Raw genomic sequence first — 13,561 nt, 5'->3', positions numbered from 1 at the left:
GTACAGTTATGGTAGAGACGAGGCTTTCTTTTACAATGTGGTCATTAGACATTTTGGCTCATTAAGCCTGTCCTGCCACTCAATCATGGTTATGTGTTTCTCAACCCTATTCTTCTGCCTTTTCCTGTAACCTTTGATCCGCTTGCCAATCTCTATCTGTCTCTGTCTTAAATGCGCTCAATGACTTATTGCCACAGGAGGCTGTGGATGCTGAATTCCACAGATTCACCATGTTCTGGCTGAAAATAATTCCTCCTCATTTCCATTCTAAAGGGTTGTCCCTTTGCTCTGAAGCTATGTGTGCGGCTCCCAGACTCCCCTCCTAGTGGAAACATTTTCTCCACATGCACTGTATCTAGGCCTCTCAGTATTCTATAAGTTTCAGTGAGATCTTCCCTTCATCCATCTAAACTCCACTTCATTTACAACCTCCACAGATCAGCAGAAAACTGACTATGGAGCTTTGAAAACAGAATTCATAAGAGACAGAATTGCTGGTTGGAAATATTGATGAGTCTACCAGATAGATTAATCCAGGAAAGACTTGACTTTAGAGAAGGCTATTCAAATTATGCTGGAAGCAGAAACCAAAAAGACACTCAGATCGAGATCCTGAGAGGATCTTACCACAGGAGACTAACAAAACCTATTCACTTTAAGGAACAAGCACTGTACAGACACATGACAAGTTAACACACGCAGTAAGTCAAACAGCTGATATAAAGAGTTATTATCAGTGCTGTGGAGCAAAAGTACTCAAGCGCACTCCGCTATGACAAAAGAATGCTACGAACTAGCCTGTAGATCACTACCAGCACAAGCTCAGTATAGTAGAGTATTGATTACTGAAAAATATGCTTGAGGCATTTTTAGGGAAAATTAATGATTCATTCAATCCAAGTTTGACAGAGTTTATCTATGTTAATGGACATGTAATTAATTTTAAGAATGACACAGGAGTGAGGAAGAACTCCCAAGATTTAAAACTATGCTACAAGCAGCACTAACCATGAAGGAGTTCTAACCAATAGTTCTTTCTTTTGAACCTGTATGCATGTCTTGACTTCCATAACCTTATTGTAGCAGAAGGAGTTCAGTTAGTTCCAAGAGAACAACTTGTTCAGAACTGAACTGTTTTTGACAAACTAGCCAAAGCTTCAGTGGCAGAAGGTTTTATTAGGCTTTGTGGCAGACCCTAACAGGGAAAAAAAGAAAAATGGAGGTTACCTATGTTGACCTAAGTGAATTGACAGATCAGAAATCAAAAGTCAGCAAAGTTGTCCAGAGGAAGCAAATACTGATAATGAGCAGTCCAGCCTACTTGATCTTATTAATGAGTCACTGACATTAAAACCGCTCTCCAAGCAAAATGGAGATTGAACTTTGAACTTTGATGTTAGATCTTCCAAGAGGAAGTTACAGAGGTAAAGCTGAGCAAGCATCAGTTCTCTAGTATCATAACTGACTACGTGAAAATGTCTCGCTCACCAGTACAATAAGATAGCAAATAAAGACACTCGACCTAATCAAGAAGTGAAAGTAAATACTTAGAAATGTATCAGCAAATTTACAGTAAATATTATCTCTAGAGAAACTGTGCATGGTTCCGTGGAAACCAGACCACTATCCACAGATTAGAAACGTGGTTAAAAATAAATTGTAACATCTAGGATACTGCAAGGAGTAAAGTACTTGTTTCAATAGAGCAGGCATCTTCCATGATGGATGTCCAGGAGATTAAATGCCCCAGATAAGGTTATGGGACAACCACCTAAGTTAACAGGGAAGAATTTATCTACAAAACAAAATTCAGGAGATTAAAGGTCCTTCAAATAAGGTAATGTAGCAATTATCTAGTTTAGTAGAAACTGCATCCCCTGTAAAGGATATCCAAGTGATAACCAGTCCTTCTGCAGCAAAATGGATTGTAAACCAATCAAAGTCAAAAGTCCTCGAGCAAAAGACCTAACATTTTTCCAAGTTGGAAGGCTGTGCGTTCTGAAAGAACTGTGAAACTGCCAAACTGTTCCTGAATATGTGAAGATGGAGACCTGGATAGGAGAGGCAGATGATGAATGTAAATATCTGTATACATGAATGTGTAAATGTTAACCACGGTGACAAAGCTGGACCAGTAGTTCGCAATGGAGCAGGGGAATGCAAATGTTTAACTTGGAGCTATTCGCTTGTAAACCTTGAAGTAGTTTTAGGCTTCACCTAGTCTGAAAGATGTTGTGAAACTTGAAAGGGTTCAGAAAAGATTTACAAGGATGTTGCCAGGGTTGGAGGATCTGAGCTACAGGGAGAGGCTGAACAGGCTGGGGCTGTTTTCCCTGGAGTGTCAGAGGCTGAGGGGTGACCTTTATAGAGGTTTACAAAATTATGACGGGTATGGATAGTGTAAATAGGCAAAGTCTTTTCCCTGGAGTCGGGGAGTCCAGAACTAGAGGGCATAAGTTTAGGGTGAGAGGAGAAAGATATAAAGAGACCTAAGGGGCAACTTTTTCTCTCACAGTGGTACGTGTTTGGAATAAACTGCCAGAGGAAGTGGTGGCGGCTGGTACAATTGCAACATTTAAGAGGCATTTGGATGGGTATATGAATAGGAAGGGTTTGGAGGGATATGGTCCAAGTGCTTGCAGATGTGACTAGATTGGGTTGGGATATCTGGTTGGCATGGACAGTGTCTCTTTTCATTCTGTACATCTCTATGACTCTATGATGGCCTTAACCACCACCTCTGCCAGCCCTTGTCTGAAGATCATCCCATAAGGCTCAGTTGTGGACAAGCTCCGTTTGACAACCAGTTACGTACCTGTCTCCCAGAAGAGAAACTATTTGCCAGCCATCCCTGTCCAGCAGAGTGTGATTGAGGCCAAGAGCTCTAGTTCAAGTATTCCACAACCAGAATGACCATGACACCTGCCTACCCATCCTTTACCAGTATTTAAAATCAAACATTTCTTATGCACATATTGATAGTAGCATTCATTACAGGCATTCCCAAGGGACTATGCAATAATTGCTATTTTTTTCATCAAATTTAATTTTTGTTATTGAAAGAAAGACCTTGCATTTATAAAACTGTGTTTCGAAGTCCTTTTCAGCTAATGATGTGCAATGATGTAGTCAACTCTGTGACTTGTTTAAGAATGCTAGTATTCTGAAATTTCAGTGAGCAGTTAATTGTTTCTAGGGATTCTTTACAAATGCAGGTGTCCTTTTTCTCACTTCCTGAACAGTGATAATATCTGCCAGAGTAATGACAGAAGTTGCAGTTATAACCCTTTTGATGAAGATGAAGCCAACCAGGAGGTGGAGGAGGACCGGAAAGAGGAAAAGAAAAAGTTAGCAAAAACTGTCTGTCTCTGCTTTGAGCGTTTTGGAGTTTTTCACTAACACTTACTAACGTTTGCCCCACTGATTGGTGAAGCTATCAATAGAACTGTTTCCCTGCGTTTCCTTCAGTCTTCATAATGTATTCATTTTTAATTTGACTTAATCTTTGTATCTGAGTAAGTTTTTCACTATCTTTCTATCTATCTTCCTTGCTGTGTGATCTGATAAATGAATCTGTGTAATGAGCTCATTCTAGAATGCTGTCTGCATGATGTAATCTCATAAATTAAGACAGTGCTTTCTTTACCTTCTCATAAAAATGCAATTATAAAGGGAAGAAGAGTACTAAGGTTTAAACTCTTCTCCCATTTCACAAGTAAACAAATAAATTAGACTTTTTTTTCTTAAAACTAGCCAATTTTCCGATGACATAGACATCTTTTGTACTTGGCTGATCAATGCTTTCAGCAGCATTCTGAATGATTCCATTATAAATATGTTCCTGAACTTGAGTTTCACCAGCCCAAAAACTGATTTGTTTCTGCATTATCTTTGGAAGCACACAGTCCACACTCACTTTGACTTTGAACTTTCAGCCAATAACCTTGTTTCCCACAGTCGGCAGTGCCAGATTAGCCCTTTAGTTGATCCGAAATGCAGCGCTCTTCATTTCAATAGAAGTCTAGACTTTGTCTAGAGTCCTGACAAAGATGTTGAAGGACAGCCTTGTAAGACCTAAACCCAGGTTGCTTATAGAGCTCTAAAATAAAGTCACATTTATTGTTTGTATGGAATACTCTATAATGTAAGTGTACTTCTGAAAGAATTGCTCTGTATCTTGCTACTTTAATGAAAAGTTAATGAGCTGAACTTAAGGTTTTATGTCTCTAAGTCGTTCAAATCAAACATGGGTGCTCAACTCACATCGTTAACCCAACTTTGCTTTATGTACATGATAATGGTAACAACCTGAAATTTCACAAATTTCTTTGTGCTTTTTCACATCAATCTAATGAAAGAACTTGAAAATTGGACTGAAATGAGACAAAACTGCAGGTGCTGTAAATCTAGGATGCAAGCAAAGTGTTGAGATAAACAGTAGGTCTTTAACACTTTTTAAACGAGAAAGGACATGAACAACTACACTTGAATGGTTGACTTTTCTCCCTACAGACATTGATTGATTTGCTGTGTATTTTTACTGCTTTTGGTAGACGAGTTAACATTGTCAAGATAATTTAGTCTTCAACTGATGGCAGGGAAAAATAAGTTTGGGGCCTGAAATGGTGGCTCAGTGGTTAGCACTACTGCCTCAGGGACCTGGGTTCAATTCCAGCCTCTGATGATTGTCTGTGTGGAGTTTGCACATCCTCCCCGTGTCTGCGTGGGTTTCCCTTTGGGGTGCTCTAGTTTCTCCAGAGATGTACAGATTAGGTGGATTCACAATGCTTAACTGCCCATAGTATCCAGGTGGATTAGCCATGCGCAATGCAGGGTTACAGGGATGGGGTTGGTCTGGGTGGGATGTTCTTCGGAGGGTTGGTGTGGACTCAATGGGCCGAATGGCCTGCTTCCACACCCTAGGGGTTTTATGATTCCAAATTGTCTGATTTGAGGATGTGGAAAGGCTCACACACCCATCACATTAAACACTGTGGCTTGCCAGTTATGGTAAAATAAAAGATGTTGAAATCAAGCATCAATTAAAACAACAACAGAAAGTAAACGATTGGTCATTCACAAATTGACTGATCTGTGAATTTTCCATTTGTTTTTGAGTTACATTTTTTTGTCTTTCCTTTTCCTGCGAAATTCAGATGCTTTCAGTTTGGACTAACATTTATAAATCAAATGAGTTTATATACCTCGGGTCAAGTTATACCGCAGAAGGGCAGTTACAAGAATGACAAGGGAAGCTATTACATATTACTCAATACAACCCACTGCCATGATACTGCACTACAGTTACAACACCACATCCATTCATTATTCACTGGGGACATTGCAATAAAGCCAATATTGTTTTTCCCCTAACCTTTTTTGTGAAGCTTATGGTGAGCCTCCCTTTCCAATAACTGCAATCCATACAGTGGAAGTGCTGTTAGGTCTTCCAAGCATTTGATCCAGCAACCATAAAGGGATGGCGATGTGTGTGTGACTTGGAAGGGATCCTGGAGGGCGTGGTCTTCCCATGTGCCTGCTGCCCTGGTCCTCCCAATTTTGTTCTCCGACCAGAATTACAAATCACAGGAATGACAGTAAATCCTCTATTACAACATAGGACTGAACACAGCCTGCTCAATGCATTGTTTCATGGTCAAGTTTTATCTATACCTTGCCTTCTAACTCTTGGAGGAATGCCATCTCTGAACATGGAGATGCTTAACTTGGCGCTCTTTGCTTGAGCGCCCATGTACAACTGTGGAGATGGAGGAAGCCAAACTTCTGGGCTTTGCCACTGGCTTGAGGCCAGAGATGCTTGTTTGTAATCTCTGCTGAGAAACAATGTGTAATGTGAGGTGTGTTTTTTTGAGAGAAAATTACACTTTGTTCTCTTTTGTAAAGAATCCACTTCAAAGTAGATGTAGAACAGACTGTTCGATTAGTTTTTGGATGGAGGAAGAGGAAAAATGTTTTCAGCTGTTTCTCTTTCCAGACTGTTCTGTAGACTTTTCTGACAGTTGAAAATTGTAAAAAAAAAACCTATTAAAATAGCATTGATTTCTAAAACTAGAATGAGCAACATGTTACACTTTTTGTTTTCTCTTAGGCTAAATTTGTATTGCTGTCCCTTAAAGTCCACTTAGCTTTATGTTAGACAAGGTAAACAGAAATACACAGCATATCAGTCAACTCCTGGAGGGCAGAGGGTAGAGAGAGAGAGAGAGAGAGAGAGGGATTTCTCATTGTTAGTATAAAACCTGGTCCAGAACTTCAGCCTATTTTCCCAGTGCTGGCTATCTGGTTACTTCCACTATCGCTGTTTTATTTCGAGTTTCCAGCATTCAGTTTCTCACCATTTCTTGCCTTGATGAAGCATTTCCATAGACATTAGATGGCTGCTGTGGTTACATTTCATAAGTCAGTGTCTTGCTCAGGCTTTTTTTTTTCTGTTGTAGTGTGAGTAGCTATGAGAAGAACCAAGCTTACTCTGCTGAATGGTCTGATGATGAAACAAATAACCCCACCACAAATGATGCTAATGGGGGAACCAATCCATTTGATGAGGAAGCATCTCCTGCCCATGGACAAGGCGTGCGAGTGCGTGCACTGTATGATTATGAAGGTCAAGAGCAGGATGAACTGAGCTTCAAAGCAGGTGAGACTGTGTAAAGATCTTTTGATTTGCTGTTTGTGTCAAGTAAGCCAACTACAGTTATCTGCCATTGTTGCTTCCCTACCTAAAGGTCTTCCCAAATTCTTGCATTGCTTATCCATACGCGTATCGGACCATGATTTCTTGTAGCAGGGTATCAAACAAATCTGCCATTAATCAGTCCTGACCTTGCACAATTAGGGTTTTGAAATTTTTCATGTATCAAATTGCTGAAAGTGAGTTGATGACAATACAGAGGGAAGAAGCTCTGCTTCATAGAATGGAATTATAATTACTTGTTTTGTCCCCTTCAAATTCAGGTGATTTCTTAACAAAGATCGAAGATGAGGATGAGCAGGGCTGGTGCAAAGGACGCCTGGAGAATGGACAGCTGGGTTTATATCCAGCCAATTATGTCGAGGTCATCTGATAGCACATTGTACTTGCTGAGCTAGTTGCTGCTGCTGTATATATGTGTTCTAGATAATGCAGTTTTTGTGATTTGACAAACTTCATTTTGTACTTTTTGTTCGTAGAGTAGTGCCCTGTTATCATTTGTGCAAATCATGCTTTCATCTGTGGGCTTAAAAGACTGTATCCTTTAATGGTCGATGTAAGAATATCTATTTAAGAAGAAACCTATTTAACTTAAAGTGAGCTCTTTTCGGTTCTTGCAGTGGCACCCCATTTGTTATCCCTGTTTGTTTTTAATCAGGAAGCCTCATCTTAAGCCCAAATTTCCATCCTCACCTTGATCAATCTTACACACACACACTATTTATTTCACTTGGATTCATGTTTTTGATTTTTCTATTGTCAGTCCCTTAATTGTGCATAATCAATAAATCAGTCTCATCCACACACATGCACATACGCGCACCCACACACGCGCGCGCACACGCACCAACTACTTTAGACATTGGTACTTTGCGTTTATTTGTTGATCTTTGTGAGATTTTTTTGACAAAACTCTTTGACTGTTGCAATTTCAATTGATGGCCATTCATGGGAATGTCTCTGTCCTGTTCCTTGCACCCAATAATTCTCATTGATCCAATGAAAATGACTGTGTTTACCTCATTGAGCAGTGATTTGTCCGATAGGATCCCAAAGATTTTTGCTGCTTCATTAGAGAGTGTAACATTGGTTGTTAAGGTATTTGATCTTGAATCTACTGGTTGGTATTAAAGGACCCAATCACTTGTGCACCTGTTTATTTGCAGCACTTGGGTAGTTAAAGTAAATGAAATTCCGATTATCAAATTGATAAAACTGTAATGATACAACTGGCTATATATGTGTTAAAAGGAAAAATAATCAATGTAGAAACACTCTGATTCTAAAGTAGGCTGATTTAGTGTGGTGTAATTATGTTGTCTATCATTGACCACTATTTTAATTGTCAGTGCATTAATTCTGCTGCAATGGATGAAATGTTAATCTAAATGTTGAAGTAATTATCTTTTTTAAAAAAAGATAGCCATTATCTTGTTAGGAATTGTGGCGAATGAATTGGGTATTGCTATTAACTGAATTTCCTTTGCTTCTGTGCATTGCAATGTTGGGGACACTTTTAAAAATATATTTAGTGTAGTAAATCTAGTGAAGAGTATCACTGTTATGCCTACAGGTCTGGGTGTCTAGTTCAATGAAACTCAAGCTGAAAAGTAACCGCCACTGAAAGGAAAGGCTTGAAGATGAGTCTTTGTGATCTCAATGTCCAAGTCCCAAAGTAAAATTGATGGATCAGTGAGGGTTTTACTGCACTTGTTGGCTTCTGTCACCAGAGGGCTCAAATATCTAAGTAAAAGCAAGCACAAATACAAAAGGTAAAATATGGTTGAGGCTTGAAATCTGAGCTTAAAAACAGGAAATACTTAGCAATCTAGCTGCATAATTTCAGTGAGAAACAAAATTCATTTTTCAGTTGTGCTACAGAACTATTGAAAATACAAACTCGGACCTTCTCGTGTTTTCAGCCTTCGTTGTACTGAGTAAACATCTAACCCTTTATTGACGGCGTCGTTGTCACAATTCTAGAATGGCTATCATTTTCGACATCTCCAGTGACCTTTACACAAACTTCCTGAAGCGATCACATCTTTTTTTGGAAAATGTAATATATTTTAAAACGAAAACACTGCGACCTAAGGAATTAATGCAGTCCTAGCCCAAAGTACTGACGTAGTGAATTAAAGCAAGCTAAATCTAAGTATTAATGTTTGAGAATTGTTTCTATATCTAAGTCCTTTCTTTCCTTTTTCCCCACTTCTCCTCATTTATATCAAAAGTCTGTTTGTATTTTTTTCTCTGCAATTCTTTTTCTTAAGGTATTGGACTCGACCTTTCTAATGGACAGGTTTTCAGTCCCATGCTTTGCCTCTCACCTTGTAGACATTAAAACAAATGTTATGTAAGTCTTTTATGGTTGAGGTTGAATTATCTCACTGTATATTAGGTTAATAATTTAGTATAGTCAATATGGTGAAGAAAAAAATCATGGTGAATGTCAAAACCCAGCTTTTTCCAAATGAGGCAACAAGGATAAGTGTATATGTTTCTCTCTCTTTTTCTGTGTATTTTATATAGACAAGAATTAAGGACTGGACATTCGTATAAAATGATGGCATCTCATTTTGGAGCAAACTTGCACAAGCATGCTGACTCCAATTGCTGCAGTTAAAGTTTCCCCCCCCCCCACTCCAGTTCCTAGCAATTTCATGAAAGATTGAATTGAATTTTAACAGCTATTCAATGAAACCATGTTCAGTGGAAGTTCTAATTTTATTAAACCTCTAACTTTGTCTACTAAAGATGGATAAAATGAAAGGGATGTTGCTCTTTAATCGATGACTTAGAGTTTTTTAAACATTCCCTTGCCACTTGACTCCAGTCAGAAAGTAAGTGTGTGTGGGAAATGTGACAATTTTATTAGGACAGAGACCCAGATGTCAGTGGCTGATCCCAGTACTTATCGCCAACTCAGCAGCTTATTTACATGTAAGATTTGTTCTTTAATAGAGTCCAATATTTGTATCCTTAATTTACAGCAGTGATGAGGTTTCACGATTTCACTTTTTAAGCTAGGAAATAAAGGAAGGAAAATTTAATGAACTTCACTTAATGTGTGAGAGATCCATTTTGATTTACCAGTTCAACTCCCTACACAATCCCACGAATTGTCAGACTCCGAGTTTGTGTCATACTTTACCTCATTGTCTCATTTTATTTTTTATTCTGTTTTGGTCACTTGCTCCCAGTTTTCTCAGCCAAAGTTAGTGCCAAAACACTTTCCCATTTTGAGTGTTTATATGTATGTAGGCAAGCTTGTTTAAAAGTTTGTTTCTTTCCTGAATTTATTCACACATGCTGTCACTCATTCTCCAACTTATTCATTCCCTAATTAAATTCAAATCTTCACTGGCTTTCTGCACAGAGACACATTGTCTGTTCCACATGTAATCCATGAGTGCTTTTTTATAGGAGTGACGCAGCAAGTTCACACCCGATTTTGGGGATCATGAGTGTGTTATACTGCACGTCGGAAGCACAATTGGATGGACAATTTCCAAATGCAACATATGATCATGTTGTCAAACTTAATTATGTATCATTCACACACCTTTTAATGGATGAATTGTGAAATTTCTGTATGTGAGCAAACAAGTTGCTTCCCCACCATTCGTAGCTATTTGTTCAATGTAATATAAGAGCTATCTATTTGTTTGGCCTGGGACTGTATACATGTCTAATTTTGAGACCAGTGAATCCAGTGCTCTTGTAGTTAGATTGTGATGTCTAATTAACAGTTAAGTAGCTATTTTGTGACCTGTCTGAATGTGCCCATGAAAACTATTGTTCTTCGAAATACTGTTGCTATTGGAGTGAGTTGTCAATCAGCGGCTATTGGACGTTCAGGGTGATTGGGAGGGAGGTGAGATCCCATATGAAGCATTAGATTGTCGAATCGTCTGGTGCTCACTGATTGCGTGTAGTAAATACCCGCTTGCATTACACTTCTAACAGTGCAGCTATTTAATCTGCTTAAAAATCTGAATTATCCAGCAATTAAGCATTGTAAATACCGTAGCAATATGAAATTATAGAACTTTAACAAATCGAAAGATATTTCAAGTTTCAGACTTTGAATTGAGAAAGTGACTGTGTTGGCAGATAGTATTTTACAAAAGGAATCAATTTAGTAACCCTAAAACCTCCTTTTGGTTCTAAACCTTTCTCTGAGGTTTTAAAATATGCTAAAACGTGAGTATTTTTCTTTGCCACATTACACAACAGACATACTGATTTTTTTTAGGTTTTATTTTAAAAATTCCATGCCATGAATTTGAGTAGATCTTGGTTCTTGTTTCTTGTTCTTGGATGTGCCAGGCTTATGATATCTACTGTGAATTCCCCATTGCTCACTAATCTGGAAAAACTAACTCCTGAGCAGATCGACCTAAATGTTTGTTCTGTTATAAATGTCTAGATTGCTAATTGGATGGTCAACTCTAGTCTTCACTAAGAGGAGAACAAGTACCAATTTGACCAACTGCAAACTTTTCATTAGTTGTTTCTGAGTGGGCTTGTGTGAAGCTGAAATGGTATGAGACTATGCCTTGAAGGTAATAACCTTCTTGGATGAATACACTCTGAGTAACTTCACACCCAATCCCTATGATATAGTGTAGCTGATTTCAAGAATGTTAATACGTTGTTACTACTTCCTGAATATAACTGTCATGCGGGCTTAGGTATAAGAACCCAAGTTAAATAGATTTCAGATTTTTAATGGTTTGTAACTTCTATAGCTGGAGTTGACTCAAGGAGGTTCTGCACTATTGAAATTTTCATTCTCTACTTTGCCCTGTTTAAAGCAAAGTTGCAGCTGGTTTAAAAAAATGTATATTTAGCAGAGTATTTTGTAAGCAAAAATCTATAAAGAAAATGTAATATTAAAAGGATACTAACCCTTGCAAAAGTGTAAGTGCAGCTCAAATTAAGAAATGTGATACCTTTACAAATCTCAGCAACCATGTATGCAACATTTGGAATTTCTGAGTGTTTATATTAGAATGAATGTTCTATGCAGGGGTACCTTGCCCCCTATCTTTACCAGTTGACAATTGGGTTGCCACCATTTGCCACATTCAATATCAGATAATAACTCGTTACGAGGTTTACTTCATTAAGACTGATTTAATGCCTGTGCATTCTTTGCAAGACCAAGTAAAGGGTGATAATGGGAGTTTATTTTAAAATCCAGGTTTCTGTCTATTTTAAGAATTATCTTAACAGCTATGGAAACAGGTTGATAGCGACACCATTAGTGATCTGGGATACATTCCAATATCTGCTACTGGCCATTCTGCTTAATGCGCAGTCTGTGCGCGATGCAAGTTATTTATTAAATGGAAAAGGCAGTATCAGTGCTTAATTCATGAAGTCAATTTGTATGTCAATGTAGTGACATGTGGCAGTGCAACATTCAGTTAGATGTATTGATATACCATTCTGCAAATTCAATTCCAAATACATGTATAAAAGTTGCATATGATGCTGTTGTATAATCAGTGTATATGACTCTGTAATTTAACTAGTATCTTGTGATTGTACTATGTGCATAAGTTTGAATTGAATTTCCTCTGTACGTTCACTGTTGTGAAGTGAATGCTCCCTTCCTTTAAAGCCTGTGTTTACATGCTTTAGCTGGAAGTTGATACTACTGATGTAGTGCCTGTTTGAACAATACCTGCTGTTAATGTGAACTGTGATTGAGCCATATTCGTATGTGATATGGAGACTGTTCCAGTTTTTTGTTTGCATAGGATTCTGGGAGTGCCACTGGGTCCTGCCTCAGTACCACATGTGTCACATTGACATTACAGTAGTGGAATAGAGTGCTTACCGAGCCAGTGGAAAGAACAATCAAATATTAAGCTGAGTTATGAAGTGACTTATAAATCTCTTTAAGACAGCAGTTTTGTTGAGTTGTCATTTTTGAATGTTCCAGAATCTGAAAATTATTTCAAAATAAAATATACCTGTACCAAATGGCATCGATCAAAGCTGGAGGAAGGCTGAGAAAGTATCTACTTAATGTTCAAGACGCTTCTATTTATATTTAGACTGCCAAATACACTATCTTTCACTGCAGGAATTGTGTGGTCCACTCCCTGACTGTGAGTGGTACTGTCTTTGCTAGCAAGTGCTAATTGCCGTAAAAATGCTGGTGTACAGGCCACATCTAATGTGTGTCATCTTTGTATCTCCATGTATTGCAGCAATTTGTATTCTCTTATGATAACTACACTCGATCCTAACAACAGCAACCATTCATTATGTTCAACGGTCTTCCAGGATACATTAAAAGAAATGCACTTCAACATTCACAGTGCATTGTGTGGTTAATTTAGCTCCCAGTTTCATAATTTTAAAAAATTCATTGAGCAATTTATGGACTTCTAAAAATAACTTCTTGAATAGTGATTCTATTCTTAGGCTATTGCCTGATGTAGATGCCTTTCACTGTTTGAGGGTAAACTTTGCCCTCTTCCTCTGCCCCCACCCAGCACACCCACAAAAATGGTGATTCTTCTCGAACTTGTCTTTGGTTGAATTCTACAAATTACCGAAATCAATAATGATGAATTCCAGAATATTGAAGATTTGTAATGGCGGAATGGTTAGCAAGTCATGTTAGGTAGACAGTGGAACAGCCATGCCTGAGTGTTACAGTTTTGATTACTTGTGGATAACTTCCTTCTGTTGTCTGCTCCACTTTGGCAAGGAAAGTAGACATCTTTATTGAACATACCTGCGGATTTTTGTCAATTACTCCGTTCAAAAGAATATCAATAAAGAGAATATTTTATGGATGTGTACAACCTTTTTATTTTTCTACGC

General features: G+C 38.2%; 1 protein-coding gene across 5 annotated transcripts in view; it reads left to right on the top strand.

The window, feature by feature from the left end:
* pacsin1b (protein kinase C and casein kinase substrate in neurons 1b) overlaps positions 1 to 13,533 on the top strand; it is a 304,569-nt gene extending 291,036 nt beyond the window's left edge. For 4 of the 5 annotated variants that reach the window (XM_060845548.1, XM_060845550.1, XM_060845552.1 and 1 more), the window contains exons 9-11: positions 3,243 to 3,347; positions 6,459 to 6,658; positions 6,976 to 13,533. In XM_060845548.1, the coding sequence (XP_060701531.1) occupies positions 3,243 to 3,347; positions 6,459 to 6,658; positions 6,976 to 7,085 (415 nt within the window). In that variant the 3' untranslated portion in view covers positions 7,086 to 13,533. The remainder of the gene's footprint in view (positions 1 to 3,242; positions 3,348 to 6,458; positions 6,659 to 6,975) is intronic. The other variant, XM_060845553.1, reaches the window with a different exon arrangement.
* Positions 13,534 to 13,561: the final 28 nt, after the last annotated feature.

The sequence above is a fragment of the Hemiscyllium ocellatum genome, chromosome 26, assembly GCF_020745735.1.
Source record: "Hemiscyllium ocellatum isolate sHemOce1 chromosome 26, sHemOce1.pat.X.cur, whole genome shotgun sequence".
Classification (NCBI taxonomy): Eukaryota; Metazoa; Chordata; class Chondrichthyes; order Orectolobiformes; family Hemiscylliidae; genus Hemiscyllium; species Hemiscyllium ocellatum.
The sequence above is the reverse complement of the archived record's forward strand: the minus strand, read 5'-3'. Positions and strand labels throughout refer to the sequence as shown.